The 21,638-nt window shown below is 43.9% G+C and overlaps 2 protein-coding genes across 2 annotated transcripts; one reads left to right on the forward strand and one right to left on the reverse strand.

Moving 5' to 3' along the window:
- Positions 1-2,016: 2,016 nt before the first annotated feature.
- Positions 2,017-12,579, reverse strand: MRPL46 (mitochondrial ribosomal protein L46). The gene is made up of 4 exons (XM_037835338.1): positions 12,331-12,579; positions 10,874-11,060; positions 9,187-9,360; positions 2,017-5,190 (listed from the first exon to the last, which is right to left on the reverse strand). The coding sequence occupies exons 1-4, from the start codon at positions 12,556-12,558 to the stop codon at positions 4,940-4,942; spliced, it is 840 nt and encodes a 279-aa protein (XP_037691266.1). The 5' UTR covers positions 12,559-12,579; the 3' UTR covers positions 2,017-4,939.
- A 290-nt stretch (positions 12,580-12,869) lies between these two features.
- On the forward strand, positions 12,870-20,234 carry MRPS11 (mitochondrial ribosomal protein S11). The gene is made up of 6 exons (XM_037832998.1): positions 12,870-13,010; positions 13,136-13,252; positions 16,434-16,532; positions 17,444-17,573; positions 18,964-19,029; positions 19,810-20,234. Exons 1-6 carry the CDS (start codon positions 12,892-12,894, stop codon positions 19,915-19,917), a joined length of 639 nt encoding a protein of 212 aa, XP_037688926.1. The 5' UTR covers positions 12,870-12,891; the 3' UTR covers positions 19,918-20,234.
- The last annotated feature ends 1,404 nt before the right edge of the window (positions 20,235-21,638 follow it).

Here is a 21,638-nt window from a genome sequence, read left to right on the forward strand (position 1 = left end):
TAATGTTTCATAAACCTAAATGTCAAGGAATTCTCCCTATGTTTTAATGTCACCAAATTCCTCCTGCTGCAATTTAAGCTTACTTCCTCTAATTCAGACAAAGAGGGCTGAGAAATTTCCCATCTAAGTAACTGCACACTTGAAGACTGTGACCTCATTCTCTTCTCCAAGCTCAATAACCTCAGGCCCTGCGATCTCATTGCTCTCTAAACCAAATCCTCTTCACACCCTCCCAAATTGCCCCAGTGTGGGTCTTCTTGGGGAGTCCTGCAGTAGATTGCTCCTTGGTGACAGGTGTGGGAATTCGAGGGCACAAAGGTAAGCTTCGAGGCAGCATGGGACAGTACATGGTTTTAGAGGCAAATAGCTCCAGGTTCAAATCTGACTCCACCACCCACCAGCTGAGACCTTCACAGGGTCTCCACTTCTCCAAGCTTGTTTGCTGATCTTAAATACAGCAAGAGTAAAACTGGCCACATGGGGCTGACACAAGAACCAAGGCCGAGTATGTGAATGGGCAGGCCTAGCACAAGGCCCCTTTGCCCTTCGCTGATGAGACAGCAACTGTCTGTGGCACTCCCTGGAGCTGCCTGTAGGAGGAGAGTTGACCACAAATGCCCCACATATGCCCTGGCCAGTTGCAAGCCAGCTTCGGGCTGCCCCTTAGCCCTAGCAGACCTACCACTGGGACTCCACTAGGCTGGAATCAAAAAAGACTAAGGAAGCAGCCATGGGCCAGACACAGGGGAAGGTTGCCAGGGACAGTCTCTCCCTCCATCCAGAGCAAAGTGGTTTTCAGGCAAATTCTGCCACCTTGTGGCGCTCACACATATGAGGCCACGCCAGCAGCCATGCAGCCCCACCCCCATATGGCTTCTTAGTCTGGAGTGTGCCCCTTCTCTTCCAGCCCTGTCTACTCCATAGCTCCCTGATTTGGAAGTGTCCTCCCAAACTCCACCATCCCAGGATATCCTCAACTTTGTCTACCAGTCTTTTGCCCCCAAAAGGCCCTACCTAGTCTCAGGGATCCTCATCTGATTATATTAGGACCATTTTCCCCCTCCTGGGCCAAAGAGATTCGGGGGGGTCCCCTATCTCAGCCCTGTCTTCAGTCGCTCAGCAACCACTCCTACTTGGAGCCTGGATGTCAGATATTTCAGTGATCAGTGGTGTGCCTGGACTGCCAAATTTTCTTTGGACAAAACCTGTTGCCGGCTCCCATGCCCATTTGTGGATGGCCATGGGCCACCATGCCCCTATTGATTGCTCTGGGCTAGTGATGCCTCCCTGCCCAGACCCACCCCGACCCACAGGGGGCCTCACTATCCCAGCACCTCAGCTACAGCAGTGAAATGGCCATCTGGACCTATCTCTGAGCCTTCACAGTAGCACCTATTTGGACACCTTCCCTGGAAGCTGGGAGATGAGCAATTTCCTCCCTCACTTCCTGTGAGTTTTGCAGTGAAATTGCAAGGCAGGTGAGAGGTGACTGTTACTGAAGTGACTGGTTATAATGCAGACTCAACAGGCTTAGAGGACATAAAGCAGAGCAGGGCAGGGTGGCTAAGGCTGCCCCGAGATTTCAGGCAAACAGGCTTTATCTTGCTGCGGGTGCTCGCAGCTTAGTGATCTCTGAGCTCTTAATAATTGGTTTGCTGCCCTTTCAGCTGTGCCCCTTTTCCCCCTGCCAAGGTAATAGAAAGGGTCAGGAAGTCCATTCTGTTTTCAGTGCCCCATAATCTGCTCCTCACAGTAGCACTGGATTTTCTGGCCTGGGTGGGATGGCGCTAACACAACCCAACCAGTTGGATGTTGGTTATGGGACTGACCTGCCACCCACCCATTTTGAGATCTGCTGATAGAATCTATTAATGTCCAAATTACCCACATCCCTTTCCAAAAAGGTCAGAAACGCTTGGTGGTCACAATGTATATAAGCTGGCAAAGGTGAAAACTAGAGTTGTAGAAGCTAACAATGACCCAGATGAATTCAGCAGCACAATTTAGAAGACTAAATATGTTGGAAGGGGGGAAACATTTACTTGAGTGTTTATAACAAGCCATGCATGTGCTAAGTACTTTCACATAAATTATCACATTACCTGAGAAATAGTATCATCTGCATTTTACAGAAAGGCAAAGTTAAGAAATGTTAAGAATTAGTTTTGCACACAGATCTGAGTTCGAATTCTGCCCCTGCCACTTACTAGTGGGTAACCCTATGCAAGTTAACTAATCTCTTGGAGCTTGTTCTCTCATCTATAAAACAGGAATAATAATGCTTGCCTGCTGCTTTAAGTAAAAAATGTAAGTTGTTAGGGAGGGCCCTGGCCACAGTTCCTGGCATTCAGGAATCAGTGATAGTAGCTATTATTTGCCTACCATCATAAAACAAATGCAAACCCAGGTTTTCTGACTCCAAGTTCAGTGCTCATGAGGAAAAAAGTTGATTAACTTAAATAATTTTTGAGTATGACCTTGAGGCAGGCTCTGCACTAGGATTTAGAAGTTCAGTTAGGTATGGGAGCCAGATAACAAACAACTGATTACCCTATAAAACTCTTAAGTGTAGAAGCTCGTACAAGGAGCAGAAATGGCCCAGCAGGAGGTGACTCTTGAGGATGAGGAAGTAAACAGGAAGTTTATGAGCAGTAGTATTTTCTCTGTAACACCAGCAAAAGTGGAAATCACTTAGGAAAGCAATGACCAAGTGGGAGGGCTGATTCTGGAGGATCCTTCCAGCAATCTGGGTGATCTGTTTTACATGCCTCATGCACACACACACAGAATGGCATTTGTCTTCTTAGGGTGCACCAACACTTCAAACTGCCACTCCTCATCCCCTACCATTCCAATTACCCTCACCCCCTCCTGCACAGTTTTCTTCAAAGGCCCCCACAAATACAGATACAATCACCTCTCCTATTTCATGTCCTGCCAATCTGAAACAATTTTTTTTTGGTCAGCTGTGGCAGCCACTGGAAGATTCAGGCTTGCATTCTGCAAATTCACACTCCAAAAATAATAGGGCTTCCGGGAAAAGGAGTTGGGGCAGATCACTCAAAACCTATAGAATTTTGTAACCAGAACATTAACAAAGCAGAAGCAAGCCTAATGAGGATACTAATGCTGTAAATCCCCATTGGGATGCACAGCAGAGCCTCCTCTTGCAGCCTCAAATCCTGGGGCTCATGCTTCTTCCTGAATGCAGGTCCTCTGAGACGCAGGTCCTAATAGACCAGTTCCATCAAAGTTAAAAATACGATCAAAGGTGAGGCTTCTACACCAATTTTTTAAAACAAAGTCAGGAGGTGGGGGTAGAGGTGGCATGTCTTCACAGCTTCTTCATTTCCACTCACAGTTTCTCCAGACAGTCTAACATGGTAGAAAAGCTGATTTTTCAAGCTACTAAACCAGTCACTACTTGCAAAAAGCAATGAATTTCTACAAAATGTTTTCTCTTTTTTTCTTTTTTTTGGATATTCAGCCTTGTTCCAAATCATTTCAAACATTAAAGTGCTGGGGAAAATCTCACAAGAATCAACCTAAGTTTGGGTTATCCTGCCACCATTTCTCCATTTACCAATTGCATAATTCCCATTACATATGAAATGTACCAAAACATACCATCTTACGAATGATCATGAAAGCACCCTAATGAGCCTTCCCTTCTTTGTTAAAGAGGTACCTGAGGCCCTAAGAATATGCAGTACAGTTCACATACAAAACTCAACCCAAAACTCAGGAAAAGAAAGAGCATTTCTGGTCCTATAATATCCTTACTCTCTCCTACCGCCCAGACAATCTGTGAGCCTCAGCTAGGGGACAGCTGCCCTCAGTAATGAGGAAAGAGAGAGCACATGCAGGAGGTGAAGAGCAAGAAAGGAAATGCCAGGCAAGGTTCCTCAATTTTGGTTGCAGGAAGCAATTTCCCTGACTACGGGTAAGAATACAAGGTTACATTTGACTCAGAGACAGAAATCCCATTTCATAAGCCCACATCACACAGATCAATCTGTTTAATCCAGAATGCTGTCTCAGAGGAAAACAGGAAAAGTTTGATGGGATCCAGGACTGCGGCCTTGCTACTGGAACCTCTATTCTGGACAGACAGAGGTATGCCTGAGGTCCGCGCTCTCTTTGATTCATTCAGCAAATGTTTGTTGAGTAACTTTCTTGTGCCAGGCATGGGGGACCAGTGGTGACCCAGACAACACATTACAGAGCTAGATGCCCCAACCCAGAGATAGGGGATCAGGGTTCTCCTCTGGTGCCACAAGGGACTTGCCATATTACTCTGAGCCAAATCACAACCAGGCCATAATTCCTCCATTCTTAAAACAGGGACTTGCTTATTTCACATGACTGTCTCAAAATAGATAGCAGGTGATTAAATTATTTTAAATACAAAATGATTTCAAAAAGAAGAAGGGGAGGGAGGAGGAGGAGGAGGAGGAGGAGGAGGAAAGGAAGAAAGAAAAAGAAAAGCATTATGTCCTAGGCTAGATTAAAACACCTTCATATCAAGTAGAAAAGAAAGGAAAAACAAAATGAAAAATGGCTGAGAAACTATAGAGAACTGTTTCCTTCCTCATGGGCCTAGAATCTTCCACAGAACTGAAGGTTTTAAGAAGCTCAAATCATTTCTTTTCCCTGGGTCCAGAAAGTCAGTGAGTCACTGTTAAGTAATATAATACTCAATTACCAGCTGGAGAAAAAGTGGAAAGGCACCCCAAGAGATGGCTCTCTCTTCACTGGAAGCAACCCAGTAGTCTTCCAAAGGCAAATCAGCTGAGGCCAACATAATGATTAACCCATTTATTTCTCAAAATTCAGCTTGCTGCTTGATATTCCCTACAAAAATGGGCCAACCAAACAAATGTCCTTGAGGCCCCAATCTTAGACTTTTCTGTTCATTGTCCATAGGCAACTCAGTCCATCAGAGGTCCAAGAGAAATTTCCTAACCTGGGCCAGGTATTTTGGTTTCAAATAGTCACCCAGCTCCTCCTTACTGACCCACACATGATGGCCCTTCTTCCCGGACTGGGACAAGTCCCCAGATAGAAGTAGTGCTTTGAAGAAGAATATTTTTGCCCCGAGGCTATTATCCTTCCGCATTGACTGGGGGAACTTGAACTTGTAGTGGCCACAGGGTGCATTGCCTAGAAACTTGGCTTCCATGTTGTTTTCTGAGGAAAAGAAAAAAACAGAAGACAATCCACTTTTTTAATACACGGCCCAAATTCATGTAAGGTCTGTATAAGAACAACCTCCTCCTTCCCTAAGGCAAAAGCAATTGCTGTAAGGGAGGACAAGAATCATTCCAGAAAAGAGCCTCCTCCCCTCTCGGTTCAGATGTTTCCTGGCAACAGAGCCCAGAGTCACCGCTTTTACACTGGAAGTTGCCATGCAGTTAAAACAACACCTATCTGGGAACAAAGCAACTATGTTCTAGACGCAGCCCTATCACCACCTGTTGATGAAGGACCAGGACACTGGCATCTACAAAGCAAAGGCCATCAACCTTTTAAAGGGGTGTCACATGGCAAGTATAAAAAAGACCCCATATTTGTCTGCACAAAACTTCCAAAGGGTATAAACATCATAAACAGTTAAAACACAAAGAAAGATTGGGAAATAATATTTGTAATTTGTAAAAAAAGAATGGGTAAATGATGGATTAATTAATAAATGGCATTTGAAGAACTGGCTGGTTATATGGGAAAAATAAAGCTGGATTCCCCACCCCATTCTTTCCATCAAAAACAATACCACACGGATCAAAAATTAAGAATAGAAATTTGACATTCCCATAAAAGGCTTGTTTGTTCTGGATGGTGGTTACATGGTTATTAGACATTTTCTGAATTTTTCAGTATTTTTCAATTTTTCATTTAAAAAAAGAAATATAAGAGTACTAGAAGAAAATGTGGCATAGTCTACATCACTTTTGAAAGGGGAAGGCCTCTCTGAGACACATATTCAAAAAACCAAAAAGAAAAGGCTTATACTTGACTACATAAAAATTAGATCTTTCTGCAAAGTAAAATAACACAAAAAATAAGTCAAAGACAAAATGATAAACCAGGAAAAATATTTTCAATACAATCAGCAAAGGAATAATAGCTTAAGGTTTAAGAAGCACTTAAAAATCCATGAGGAAAAACTAACAAATCCAAAAGAAAAATGAACCAAGCAATGAAGTTCACATGAAAATAAATATCAGTGACTTATAAACACATTAAAAATCACTGTCTTACTAATAATTTTAGAAATACAAATTAAAACAACCAAAACATGCCATTTTTCTTCTATCAGATTAGTAAAGTTCAAAAAGTTTGAGCTGGACACTGCTTGTGAGGGCTAAGGGAAAAAAACTGGTTCTCCTGCACACATTGTAAAGGTGTAAATTAGCATAACTGCTATTAGAGGGCAAAGAGCTATCAATTTTAATTGTATATACCCTCACAATTCCACTTCTAGATTTACTTATGTGCCCATGTAAGTAAAGATGAGGCTTTATTTGTAAAAGCAATAGACTGGATGAACAAATTACAGAACACATAGATTATGAAATGGTATACTGGTGTTAAAAAAAAAAAAAAAGTGTAAGATAGGTCTTTATGTGCTGATATGGAAAGAAGTTTAAAAGCTATATATAAGAGAAAAAGGTAAGGTACATAACTGTGTGTATATGCTTCCACTGATGTGGAAAAAAGGAAAACAAAATATATAGATATACATGCTTATAAACGCAATAAAAAAAATAAAAAACTCTGAAAGAATATGCAAAAAGTTGTTTATGGTGACTGCATCTGAGGGAGAATTACTTCTTATTCCACACTACATTTATTAGACACTTTTGATATTTACTTGGATTTCTTTCTATACAAAAAACCTCTATTTGCATTAGAAGAATTTATATATGGTGTAGGCTCATCTACAATACAAAACATTAGCAGTGGATTATCTGTGAGTGGTGGAATTATATTGCTATGTTTCTTAATACTTCTCTAAATTTCCAAGCTTAATTCAATGAATATACATTACTTTTCTATAATCTGAAAAAAAAATGGATTAAAAAATACAAAGAACTCCCTCGGGGGCGGGGAGACAGCCCATGAAAATATAAGCAAAAGACTTGAATAGGCAGTTCACAGAAGAAATACAAATAGCAAATAAACGTATAAAAAGATGACCAATCTCACTAGCAATCAGGAAAATGCTAATCCAAAAGAGATCAATTTTTAATGGACAGGGCAGGCAAAAATTAAAAAGAGACCATTTCATATGTAGGTGAGATGTGGGCAAAAAGGCATTCCTGTACACTGCTCCTGAAAATGTAAATTGTTATATATACTCTGGAGGACAACTGGGTACTACCTATCAAGAACTTTAATGTGTATACACCTTTGACCCATTCATTCCACTTCTAGGAGTTCCACTCTGCAGAAATACTTGGCAAGTGTGGCAGCAGAGGTGAGAAAAGGAGTGCACTCACTTTTTTGCATGTATTTTTATATTGCTTGAACTTTTTTTTTAACAAGCATATATTATTTGCCAATTTAATAGAAAAACTAATGAATCAGTGTATTTCATATGCATTTATTAAACATAAACACATCTTTTAATATTTTTCTATATTTCCTCTTACCTTTACTTATTACATTGGGAGTCTTAAAAGGGGGAAAGTGTAGTGTCAAGGTGAAAGGTTGCTACGTGGCACACAGGAAGGGCAGTAGAGCAGCCAACCATCAGTCATAACTGTTTGTTGTGAGAGGGGCTGAGCACCTGAACACATGATCCTGGCAAGAAACCTGGCTGCCGGCCTCCATCTGCACTTATACCACCCAATCCATTTACTCAACTAACACTCAGCAAGCACCTTCTTAAGTTCTAGGTACTTTGCTGGGAGCTGGGATCAAAAAATGAATAAACACTGTTTATCCCTTGAAGGGACCCAAAGTTCTGGCTGGAGAAATGTATAGGTAAACAATTACAGTGCAATGGAATAAGTGAAAGGGGGCACTCTCCACTAGAACACAGGCACCTAGAGAGCAGGGATAGTGTCCCATTCATCACTGTGACTGCAATGCCCCAGAGAGTTCGCAGCAAATGGCAGAATACAGTCAACTTTGTTGAACAAAGTGAATAAGAGCACACACAAATGCTATGGGAGCCTAGAGGGAAGAGCAGCTCTCTCTACCCAGGAGTTCAGGGAAAGTTCCACATATGAATAACATGCAAGCTGGAACTAGTTTGCCCTAAAGCAGTGATGCATAAAAGACTGCATTCAAGGAATGCAAAAGAAGGTTTCCTAGGACAGAACTTAGGATATATATTCATTGGAAGCAAGACAGAAGACTGATGAGATCAGGCAAGAGCAAAAAAGGATTTGTAGGTCATGCTTGAAAGTTTGTGTTTTTATGGGAAACCTTTTAAGAATTTTATGCAGAGAGTTGACAAAGATTTGTGTTTTAAAAAGCTATTCTGGCAGTACTGAAAGGTATGAGACAAAGGCAAGGGGAACTCATCAGGCACCTACTTCAAACATCCAGTGCAGTGGTTAAGAACTTTTTGCCACCCAGGTGATATCTGGCAATGTCTGGACACATTTTTGGTTGTCACAATTTGGGAGGTAGGGATGGGGGTGGGGGGCTACTGGCATCTAGTGTGGAAAGAGGCTAGGGACGCTGGTATGCTCAGGACAAGAATTATCCTGACCAAATGTCAGTATTGCCAAGACAGAGAAACCCTGGCTTACTGAGAAGTGAAGGGGACTACCACTAAAACTGAGGGAATAGAGGAGAGCATTTACAACAGACCAGGTAGGTCTCAAGAACCTGGGGATGTCAGGATGAGGCCAAGGATAACTGCTGTTTCCAGCTGTATGAACAGATAAATGGTGGAACCAATAAACAAGTCTGTAAAGATAAAAAGTGGAGCAGCCTAAGAGAATGATAAAAACATAGATTTTGAATGTACTAAATTCAAAAAGCTCCGTGTGACAAAGATAGACTCTCACTCAGCCCAGGGAAAATTCTTAACTAGCTTTTCATAGCTGAAATTTTTATAAACATCAAAATTTCCATTAACGTAAACCCACTGTCATAGTCGGCCTGTGACTCTTCTGGCTGCGATCTGAGATGAGTCTTTCAAGGTGTGGAGAGGGACAGAGAACTCACTTGAGAGTATGGCCAGGGTTCGCTCAGCTGTTCCTCGGAGGGTCTCCCCAGGCTGCCACTCTGCCTGGGGCAGCATCCAGACATCCTGGTCTCCAAGCTTCTCTTTGACCAACAGAACAAGATTCCTATCTAGCTTCCGATGCATTGAGGTTCGGTCATTCTTTATATCAGCTTCTATAAAGAAAGCAGGGTAACACTGTGATCTGTCATTAACAAGGAGCTTAGCATTTTGCATTCTTCCTTTAAGGCAGAGCCACATCAAAGAGCTTATATCAAATTACAATCCTGGCCCATCTCTCTAATCCTGGCCTTTTTGGGGGTTTCACTTCACAATATTAAAGAAACTAAAAGATAAGCCTTGGAAACCAAGTGCTGAACTTTTCCTTTATAAGAGCAAAACATAAAGTAGTCTGAGCCTTTGGAAAAGAGGCAATGTCCATACGAATTAGAAAACTACTACTGCATTGGTTTTGACACATTACTGACTTGACTGGCCCCCATTTTCTCTATTCTTCAGTCTTCATCTGTGAAACAGGGATAAGGGAATTCAAGCCCTCCATTAGGACAGATTTCAATAAAACACAGGAAACAAATGGGAAAAGGCTTAATTTCCCTAGGCCCAAATTAGGAGTTAAACTCAGAACATTCACAAACTTTCACCTCCTGCTCAAACATAACACAGGCCTTTCCAGCTGCGGGCCTGGGTGGGCACTGGGGCCTGCTGCTCTAGCCCCAGCCACCAGCCTGTTCCTGTCATTAGGAAGCCAGCCTACTCTCTTCATCCTCCTAGGAGAGCTCCAAACTCAGGGACCCAGCTGTTGAGCTGGACTGGTGTTGAGTTGTCAGAACCAGGTGGGATGACTGGGGTCCCCTGGTCTGAACAGAGAGAAGTATTTGAGCTATTTCTAGGTGGGTTTGTTGAGAAGACTGCTCTCTGCAGCAGAGCTTCGGGCACTCTGCTTTCAGTGTTATGGCCTGGCTATGGGACTGCCTTAGGCTCCTGATTTTTGTCCCTAGAGCCTGAGGGTTCAGAAGAGCCTCTGACCAGCCCTCAGTATTATCATGTCTTCTTATTAGAGATAGCAGAGACAGGACTGCTTGTAGGAAGCTGGCACCACTCAGTTCTCACTCCCACACCAGCTTCCAGAGCCTCTGCAGGACCCCAGTATAGGGGACAGATCAGAACTGAGACAACCAGTTGGAGCTCCCATGTTCCCAGCAGGCCTGATGCTGAGGGGTAATGGGTGTAGCAACCCCTCTGGAGCTCAGGCCCCAAACAGCCCCATGGCCTCTGCCAGCTGGTTTTGAAGATGACCCAAGCAGGCTCCTTATCTGTATATACCGTTTGGGGGTTAGGGCTCGCAGGTGTGGCAGCTGCCTCTCCCTGGGCTGAGCACAACCTGACTCCTCTGGCCCCTATAAATACTAGATCAGTGGATGAATAAAACCCTCTTAAAAAACAAAAAAATAAAATAAATAAATAATAACAAGCCTTCAAAAGATTACATTAGGATATAGACATAAAGAACAGGAAAAAGACATTATTTTTCTCCCACATGAAAGAAGTTGTCATTTGACAGTACTTGTTACTTAAAATACAAAGCAGGGGCTAAGTAACAGTCTTTTCTTTGGGAACCAGAACACCCTTCTTTCCCTTCCCTCTTGCTGGCCTGAAAAGGTCACAAACCTGTTACACGAGCTCCAGGTTTGAACTGTAGAAATGTCTGCTCCCACATATCTTCCAAATCCTGCACCATTAATATATCCTGTTCATCTTCTTCATCATAGAGGTCGGCTTTCTTCCTTGCCAGTCGCTGGGCTTCATCCAAAGCACGAAGTTCATGGTCTGAATACAGACTTTTCTCTACCTCGATCTGGGAAAATTAAAGAGACAAAAAAGCAGAAATAATAAAAGTTATGGCACACTCAACAGCTCAGAAGTTTACCACTCAAAATAACCAGACATATGATCAAACCATCACACGGAGCTAAAACAGAAAAAGAAAAAATTGCACCTGCTGTTTGGTCTTGAGTTACATTTGCCAAAATGTCAGAAGGCAATTGGGGATCCAGTCTGCTATAAAGAACAGAGGGCTGAGACAGGCATTGCCTTTACTAGACTCCAGTCATGTCACTCTTAAATCAGAATCTCATTCACTAAGGACCTTCCTGCCTCATGGACTTTAGAGATGCTGTTCCTTCTTCCTTGAATGCTTTTCTCACACTCTTCCAGATTTCTACTCATCCTTCAGATCTCAATTTAGATCAGTTTCTTGGAGAGATATTCCTTAACACTTCCCACAAAATCAAAATTAGGTTTCCCGGTTAAATACTAGGTTAAATATTCTTCCAGTGTATTTTTCTTTACAGCACTTATCAGAGTCTGCAATTACGTAGTCACGTGACTATTTGGTTACTGATTGAAGCTTCCTGAGAACCAGAGTTATGTCTTATTCATCACTGCATCCATAGCACTTAGCACAGTGCCTTATATGTGGTAGGTGCTCAATGAATATTTGCAGAGTGAGTATGTGAACGAATAAACCCAATAAAAAGTACAGACATGCCTCTCAGTAGCCCAAGAAAAAAACCATCTCATATTTTGGGGAAACATAACACCCTTTACCACAGCCAGTATTTTCCCGTGTTTCATCACTTGCCCACTCACTGTGAGGCAAAGTAGGGTAAGTTTTATCACAGAAGTCTTATTGACATGCTCACTGCCTTCTGTACTCCCTTTGTTCTAACACTCACCACATCACAAAGACTTTCTCCTCTCCAGATTGTAAGGCCTCTAAGATAGGAACTAGGACAGTCTTGTTCACCACCGCACCCTTAGTGTGTTGAATGAACAAGGAGAGCATTTCCGAGGAGTTGCCCAAGGTAACGTTAAAGAAAACCGGTGAGGAACTACCTTTGTTGAACGACTATTAAGTACCACACCAATTCAGTAAGGTACTTGAGTTACATTTACCAAGACATTAGGAACGTTAGGTATCAGTAACCCCATTTTACAGATAAATACACTGATGTTCAAAGAAGTCACACAGACTAGTCGGTGCTGAAGTCAAGGTCGAACCCTGGCCCACATGTTTTATTGTTCCCCATGTCACCTGGAATCCCCAGCCCGCATCTCAGTCCTACCTGCTGCAGTACAGCCGCCATGTTCTCCTGCAACGGGGTCAGTGACTTCGAGACTAGCGGTGGACGCTGCAGGCACAGCGCGCCCAACAGACGCCATGGGGACCCGCTGTTCGATGGTGCGGCCACGAGGGCCAGACTGCGAGAACCCAGGGAAGCCGCCGAGAACCGCTCGAACCGCCGCCAGTCCCGGGCCACCCGGAGCAGAGACCTCCTTATGGGCGCCGCCATCTTTCTCGCCTTCCCACAATGCACCGCAGCTCCCAGTCGGGTCCTCAGCCAACCCCATATTCCCACAAGGCAGCGCGGCAGCGGAATGAAGGGGAGCGCTCGGTCTCAGAGCTATTAGAACAAACCATTCCAATAGAGAGGAGTCGAAAGGGATCTTATCATGTTAACGATGTTAGAAAAACGGTAACTATTCCAAGAAGAAACCTAAAAGAAAATTTCGATATCAATTAAGTAAGAATAAATATGTTTAAAGAAATTTGTAAGGAAGAATCAGATGATTTTAACTCTGTACCCTCCTGCACAGGCCCTGGTGGTCCTGGCTCCCCTACAGCTATGCCAGCTTCCACGGACGCCGCGGAAGGAAGCCGATTGGGGTCAATTCAAGACATGCAGGCGTTAAGGAACACGAGTTTTTGGCTCTTGAGGTCGTGGGTTTGTCCACGGACTACTGGGTAAGAATGATTGTCTTTCCGAGCCCACGGCCACTCTCAAGGGTATGCTCCTGCTGTTGTCCCGTGAGCCACCTGGGCTCCGGTGACCTTAGGCCTGGACCTCACTGAGCTTTCCTTACCCTCAGGGTCGTGTCCCGGGTACCGGCCCCGATGATCCACACCGGCGCCCAGCAGCTGCAAGACGCGGCGGCGAAGCAGGAAGTTGAAGAAAAGGCGGCTGCTCCAGACCGCAGTAACTTCAGGTAAGAACTGCTTAGCCAGCCCACGAGAGACCCGCAGTCCGCTACTCTTGCCGGCCACCCTCCAGAGTCAAGAGAACCAGTGAAATTCCCAACTCGACCACTTGTCATCGTGTGACTTGATGCGGTTTAAGATCTGAGCCTCAACCGAAAGTGGGGGTAATACCGAACCGAGGTTATTATGAGAATTAAAAGAGGTGTGCCCTGGCACAAATTAGATGCTCAGTGCATATCTGCTAAATGAATGAATTAATGTGGAATGTGTATAATAAATACAAACTTTCTTTCCTTCTAGGGTAAAAGTCATGTCAGACTAACAGCTTTTTCTACCTCGGACGCAAAATTGGGGTGGGGTGGGGGTTGGTTATGCTATAGAGCAGATTATTATGGAATTCTTAGAGTTGGTCCAAGGTCCAGGTTGGCTTTTTGTGCTCAGTCCCAGGGACTGGCACTTTACCTCCCACCACTACCACAACCTCTGTGCACTAGCTGTACTTTACATTAATTTAACAAACATTTACTGAGAACCTACTGTGTGCCAGGCACCATGCTAGGTGCTAGGAATACAAATAGGAAAGATCATTCCTGGCCATAAGTAGTTCACAGTCTACCAGGGAAGACAAACGTGCAAATGACTACACCATAATCTGATTAATTGTATTGTGGAGGTAAGAAGTGGAAGCTTGAAAACATGAAAGAATGAGTGTCTCACTCCTGAGAAAATCAGGCAAAACTGTAGGGAAGACAACATGGAGCCAAGAATGGAACTGAGAAGGAGTTTAGCTGAACAAGATGAAAGAGATCTATAGGCGAAGCTAACGTATGTGTCAAGGCACGTAATATGAAAGAACATGCAGGGGCAGATGAGGCTAGCAAAATAGGAAGGAATAAGAATGCTTGTCTGTCACACTGAGGCTTTTACACTGTTCCCTACAGTGGGGAACTGCTGAAGGAGTTTAAACCAAGATTCTGTTGTCATTCGTTCACCAATGTCAGGCACTATCCAAGGTGCTGGGTATGTATCAGTGACCAAACAGACAAAAATTCTTGCCTCTGTAAAACCTAAGTTCTAGCAAAGGTGAGGGCAAGTAAATAGAAAACAAGTAAAACATGGGAGTAGAGAAGATGATAGGAGTGTGTCTAGTGTTTAAGAAGAACAGGAAGAAGGCCAATGTGGAGTGAGGGGAAAAACAATAGGAGATGGGGGGGGGGTTGGGGAGAATACAGCAGGCATGCACAGTAGGGACTTCAGCTTTTACTGTGAGTGAGATGGGAAACCATTGCAGTTTTGAGTAGAGGGTTGATATGTTGCTTACATTTTACAAAGCTCCCCTTTGGCTGCTGTGTTCATAGTAACCCTTAGGGGAGCAAGGATAGAACCTGGGAGAAGTCTTTAGCAGTCAGAAGACTTCCTGAAATAATCCAGGCAAGAAATGACAGTGACTTATACCAGGGTTGTAGCAGTGGAGGTGTAGAAGTGGCCAGAATGATACATTGTGAAGTAGAGTCAATGACATTTGTTAATGTAAGATGTGAGAAGAGAAGAGGAGTGAAGGAAGACTCCAGGAGTTTGACTTTGGTTGGGTTAAGTTCAGGTTGTTTAATTAACATCCAAGTGAAAATACAAGGAAGGCTATAAGAAATGGAATTCAGGACTAGAGATTTACATTTGGGAAACCTCATCAAATTGATGATGTTTAATACCATGAGACTGGATGAGATTATCAAGACAGTAAGTAGTAAGTCAAGAAGAGAAGAGGTCCACAGACTGAACCCTGGAGCCTTCCAACATTTAGAGATCCAGGAGATGAAGGAGAATGGAGAACCAGCAAAAAAAAAAAAAAAAGAAAGAAAGAAAGAAGGAACCCCCAGAGAAGTAGAAGGAAAACCGGAGATAGATAGATTGATTGATTTTTTCAGTGTGTATCTAAGGAGAGCGAGATCAGCTGTGTTGAATGCTACTGATATGATTGATGAGTCTGGTAGGATGGCTGAGAATTGCTCATTAGATTCAGTAATGTAGAGCTTAACCAGTCCAGATCCTGACATTTGCCACGTTTATGTCAGGGTCAGTTTCAGTTCATCTGTCCAAGATCAGAAAATTCTGAAGCCTAAAGTGCATGAGTAGAAGTCAGACCTTCAGCAGTAGAGAGGAGCAGCTAGTCTCAGTCCTCCTCAGCTGTTCAAAAAGATGCAGTGTTTGCTGGCCCCTGTCTACATCTCCTTGGTGTGAGGATGGGTGTGGAGAGGCAGTAGGCCATTGCAGAAAGCTTTGTCTTGCCTTTCCCTCAGTTCAGGAACTACTTGTTCCATCGTACGTTGGACCTGGTTGGTTTAAAAGCCTGGTCTCTTCTAAGCCTTCAATTAAATGGTTGGTTCAAGCCTCCAAATTCTTCCTAGTTGAAACATGTTGTTATATTTAAAAAAGGGCATTACACTGGTTAGGTGCAGACTTTAGTAGGCTTAAGTTTTTGACCCCAGGCCAATAGGGGGAATTATCAATGGGGAAATCCTATGTATTTTTAATCTGAATGTCACCAAGACTCAACTCATCCACTTTTTGCGTATATACATAGGCTGATAGGCCAGCAACCTGCTGAGATTCTAATTTATCTCTAAGGTCAGGCCTGGCAGGAGAGAAAGTTTTTGTAATTTTTGACTATCACTGTGTGATTTTCTTGTTTTGTTTTTAAAATACCTCTAGGAAAGCAGGCAGGGCTGGCAGGAAAACAGTGCCCATATAACAGTCTGTTTTCTAAAACAGAATCCATTGTATTTCAGGTGGCTATGGGGGTACAAGCATGAATTGTGTATGGTTGTTTTCATACCACAGTGGCATTGTTGAGTAGTTGTAACAGAATCCGTAAGGCTGGCAAAGCCTAAAATATTTAGTATCTGGCCCATTAGAGAAAAGTTTGCTGACCCTTATAGCAATGGTATTATGAGTATTAAAATTATTTTGTCTTGTTTCTTATAAAGTAGGGAATCAAAATATTGTCTGTAACTGGTGAAACCAGAAATACCAGTATGACAAAAAATAGCAGTAAGTTACAAAAAGAGTAACATAGAAGGCCTGAAAATAGTGTTATGATTATACTAGAAGGGACAACGAGGGGAGTAGAGAGTGTGAATAAAATTCTCTTCTCAAGGACAATTTAAAATAAAACATTTCTTTTAATTGCAGCATTTACCCTCCAGTTCCAGGACAGGAGAGCTCTCTGAGATGGGCAGGAAAGAAATTTGAGGAGATCCCAATCGCACACATTAAAGCATCCTACAACAAGTAAGCGGGAAGCACCTGGGCCGGTCTACGGTGGACTTATTTCCCCTTCATGAGGGAGGTCAGGATGGGCCCTGGATACCCTACTTGGGGTGGAAGTCAGGGTGCTGTGTCCTGTGTTATGGGGCTAATGTAGAGATCCCCCAGTCTCACTACTTCTTGCTCCAGGAAACCACCTTTTGTCTTCATAAAATTTATTCAAATTTCATGAAAATGTGAAATAGTTTGGAAATATCATAGTTACAAGATTCCTTTGTTTTCCTTGGGGATAGTATTTCCTGGTTCTGCTCAAGAATTGGGAGAGTGTATTTTAGGGCCATATGGTCCCGCCATGAAGGTATCATTCAGTGTTGCTATGTACTGAGCACTGGGGGAGAGGAGATGGATGCTATATATAATAAGATGAGAGAGATGACTTAAAAGTATATGATTGATTAACAAATTGACCAGAATGTAAATCTCCAAATAAATGCTGTCCCTTTGAAGTACTCACCTGGGGCCACTATGTCCTGACCTCTGCCTTGTAAGGCTAAAAGTGAATGATGGATTTACATTGTGACGAGACAAGTATTCTTTCGTGGCTTACAGACAGGCACCAGAGAGAATTCCCAGCCATGAGTTGGCAATGGAAGCCCAGCTGACGTTAGTGACCACTTTGCAGGCCAGCCCCCACTTGGAGATGGGATCAGGGTTTGATCACAGCCCATCCATGAAGCAACCAAGAGAATAATACAAGACTCTGGTCTCAGGTTAGAATGTATAGCAAGGATGAAATGCTATAGGAAACGTTCATCTGATGAGCTCAATGTGAATTTCTTTTTCTGTCCCACTCGGGCTGATAAGGACATAGTTTTGCTCTCTTTTATTTTCTTGAACAATAGTTATATCCCACTTGCCTCCCCTTCTTTTCCCAGCACACAGATCCAGGTGGTCTCTGCCACTAACCAGCCACTTGCCCATGCGTCCTGTGGCACAGAGGGCTTTCGGAATGCCAAGAAGGGCACAGGCATTGCAGCACAAACAACTGGCATAGCTGCAGCGGCAGTGAGTACCCTCTCCAGCTCCCTCTCTGGCGGTTTTGCTTTCTGAATGGCCATCAGTGTAAAGAAGGATTCTTGTTCATTGACCATTCAGAAGCAATGGAGTATTTGCCAGCTCTGCTTAGATGCCCTGATGTTGGGGGTGGTTTAAAGAAGTCTGTGTGAAAAGTCTTCTCTTTTCTCTTTCGCTCCACTTCATTAGATGTGAAACACTTGTTGGTTCATTCTAGGAGAGGTAACAGCTCAGGTACTGAAGGCTTTAGAACCAAAATCATCACTATTTAAGAGTCAGTGGGGTACGGGTGAGGGGTGATAATACACTGTCTGGAGAGAAGGTGGTAAGGGGTGAGGGGAGATATACACTATTTGGAGAGAAAGTGGTTAATGGGTGAGGGGAGGTATACACTACTTGGAGAGAAGGTGGTATGGTGACAAGTGTCATCTAATACCAGTTCAACTGTGAACTGTTGCAGACCTCTTTAGAAGCAAATTCACAATGTGCTGCTATTGGTAGATGTGTTGAGTATCTGTTATGTGCCAGACACTTTATTCATTATCTTGAATCCTCAAAAGACACTCAATATTATCCACATTTCTAAGAGCCAATTAAAATTGAGAGTTTGCGACTTGCTCGGAGCCACACAGTCTGTTCAGTTCCCAGAGTTGAGTCCAGCTCTGTCTGGGACCAAAGCCTGCGTACTTTCTTTTGTATCACAGATCTTACAAATGTTCATACCATACCAAAGTATTCCCTGAGGGAAAACCTTGACCTTCACACAAAGCTCACTGCCCAAAAATATTCGTTACTATATATTCATGATGATCAAAAATGGAAACATTCTAAATGTCCAACAATGGGCAGATTACCATGAAGAGAAATGTATCGCTGTTAACTGTGGCTTCTGCATGGTGAGTTATGAGTGTCCTGTGTATTTTCCAGACTTTCTATAATGAATTGCCTTTATAATCAAGAAAAGAGACTATAACTATAACTGAAGATGAAAAATGGCAAGACAACACCTTTTCTCTTATTTTAAGTGGGTATTTGGGCTCAGCCTTGACATCCAGGGCATCCCATCATGTCTGGAATTCTCCATTTACCCACCTGGGTAAATATCTGAGCAATATTTAGTAATCTCCATTAGGTGGCAGTGCTGTCATGGACTACAGGAGATCCCAATCTACTTTAATTCTCTGACTTCTCAAGTTCTGTGGCCTCTGCTGGCCATCTGTCTTCTGCCTCCTCCCCTGTCTTCTGCCTCCCTGTTAACATATGTCCATATAGGTGCCATTTCCCTGGAGCTCATAACCCTGTTGCTCCAGGTGGCAGCAGCCAGAGATGTGGATGCAGTGGTTCTCTTCTCCGGGCACTAACCCCCTCTGCTTCTCTCCAGAAAGCTACAGCAAAGGGTGTGACCCACATCCGAGTTGTGGTGAAAGGTCTGGGGCCAGGGCGCTTGGTAAGTGACCACAGTTCTCCACAGTTTGTGTGCTGCTTCTTGAGTTAATGAAAGAAATGGGGTTTGAGCGCAGTTAGGAGAGAGTGGAAGAGGACCCTATAGTGAATTTCCGTGATAGCTTGAAGTTTCTTTCTTTCTGTTGTTCCTGTAATCTACAAAGGTTCTCAGAGCAGGCCCAGATTGCTGCTTAGTTGAATTCATCAGGTACCTACTGAGCACCTGCTGTGGGCCAGGCACAGGGACTAGGAGGATGGTCCCTGGGAGCATCACAGATGGGTCCCTCAGGACAGACTAGAGGGCACAGTGCTAAAGCATGTGCCCAGGGTGCGTGGGAGCACACAGGGGACCCTTGACCCAGCAGGGTGGGCAGGAAAGCTTCCCCAGAAAGGTGACATCTCCACCAACTGTTCAAGAATAACAAGGTATTAGCCAGGTAAGAGAGGAGGAGAGAACATTCCTGGCAGAAGAAACAGCATAGGTGAAGCTACAGGAGGAAGATGCTTACATTGTGCCAAAATTTACAAGTAGCCTTGGTTCCTGGATTGGAAAGCACAGTGGGAAGTGGCAGCATTGGGAACTTCTGAAGGGGGTTGGCTGGAAGACCTTGGTGAGAGTAAAATAGGATTGGGATTGTAGGTATCGGAGCCAGTGGGCTTCCCTGACTCCCTTCCTCCCCATCTTCCCTACCCTGCCCCCACCCCTCTCTGAGCCCTGTCTGGAGACACTGGGTCATGATTCCTGGGAATCATGCCATTCTCCTGTTCCTTCTGCTCCTTCCAGTCTGCCATCAAAGGACTGACCTTAGGGGGCCTGGAAGTGATCTCAATCACAGACAACACGCCCATCCCACACAACGGCTGCCGCCCCAGGAAGGCTCGGAGGCTGTGATAGCAAAGAAGCCTGTACTTAAACTCCACCTCAAGCCTCTCCTCCAATTGGACCCCTCAGAAATCACACTGTGTGAGCTGTCTCCCAGAAGAGAGCTTGTTGGAGATCATCTCAGGCAGCAAGGACAGAGCTTTGCCTCCATATGTGGGAGCCTTTGCTTGCCCTTTGACTCAAGATCGTTGTGTTCCAGGAATGAGGCCGGGCCGCTCTTGGACAGGAGGTGGGGGGTGGGGCTGCAGAGGCCACTGTGACCTGGACTCCCAACAAGTAAATGCTGCCTCTGCTCCAAAAAAAAAATAAAAGAATATCTGTATTTTCTGTAGCAATTTGTGTATGTTTTGTGAACAGTAATTCCTCTTCCTCCTGAAAAACAGATTGTGAATTGAGGTGAGATCCTAGATGGGAGGGTTAAAATACAAATGTGAGCTGCTATTTACCAGACACCCCCTTCTGAGTTCAGTTATTTCTTTTGAAGCCAAGTTTTCCAGAGCTCATCATATCACTTTTCTTATTAACAATTTGTAATTTGGCCCTAAATTGAGAGTGTTTTGCCTCCTACCTCTGGTGCATTTTAGGCTTAGAAGATTTCCCCCTTAGCAGGCATATTTGAAGTTATCTCTAACATTGCAGGAGGACTGCCTACACTTCCGTGTTCTAAGAGTCGATGAGATTCCCCTCGGTAAAGTAGCATTCATCTTTTAACGCACTCAGTGGGCTTCAACAGACCCAGCACCCAAAATTGAGTTACTCAAAGTGAGGAGGGTAGAGTTGTATAAAACCATAGGGTGGATGGAGGGATGGGCTGGGCTGGGGTAGAGCCCAAATACCAAATAAGCTACTTCATTCTGGATCAGTTTAGGAAATCACCTTCTAAAGAAACAGCAGAAGTGCAGAAAAGCGGGTTGCTGTGGAACCCAGATGGTACTGACACAGCTGGCCTCAGCCCAGGACCCCCAGGCAGGACTGGTGGCTCATTGGTGGGGCCTCTGGGACCCTTGGATACCTCACAGCAACGTTGTGGAGCAGAAGCCAAAAGTATGGGCTCTAGAGACCCAACAGGAAAGACCCCTTCATAGACCAAAGAAGGCCAAGGGTGAGAGCATCACTAGAAGGTGAAAGGATGGTGCACATCCAGGAAGCACCACTCCTCCCAGGCTGGCATCTGCAGGAAGGGCCTGCTAACCAAATGGGCAAGGGACCCATTTGCTTCTGTGCCAGGCTAGCTAAGCAGTCTGATGTGCCTGAACTCAGTATAGCTAAATCTATAAATGCACTCTTAACCAGGCAAGTTGTGTTAGATAGACATGGTTAGAGAGGGTGGGGGGAAGATCATGAACCCAGAGATACAAGTTTAGAAGGAAAAATCTCCCTACTGCTCTCTCTTTCATCCTTAGCAGAGCCTGTGAAAGTTAACTTGAGACCAGTGACAAGAAACCCAACTGGTGGTTTCTTTTGTTGAAGCCAATGCTGGCAGGAATTATATGATTTCACCATAAAATGGCATGCAAGCATAATGGATTAAAACAAAAACAAAAAAATGGGCTCTTGAGAATTGTTCTTTATGATTTGATATGGGCTGGCCTTAAATTGGGTGGGCAGAGGCCTGGAGCAATTGGACAATGTATCAGCCAGGATCCAAGCAGGTAACAGACATCTCAAAAGGTCTAAGAGGAGTTTAATGAAGGTTCTTTACTGAAGTGTGGCCAGGGTTAAGGGAACAA

This window comes from Choloepus didactylus, chromosome 4, assembly GCF_015220235.1.
Source record: "Choloepus didactylus isolate mChoDid1 chromosome 4, mChoDid1.pri, whole genome shotgun sequence".
In the NCBI taxonomy this organism is placed as follows: domain Eukaryota; kingdom Metazoa; phylum Chordata; class Mammalia; order Pilosa; family Megalonychidae; genus Choloepus; species Choloepus didactylus.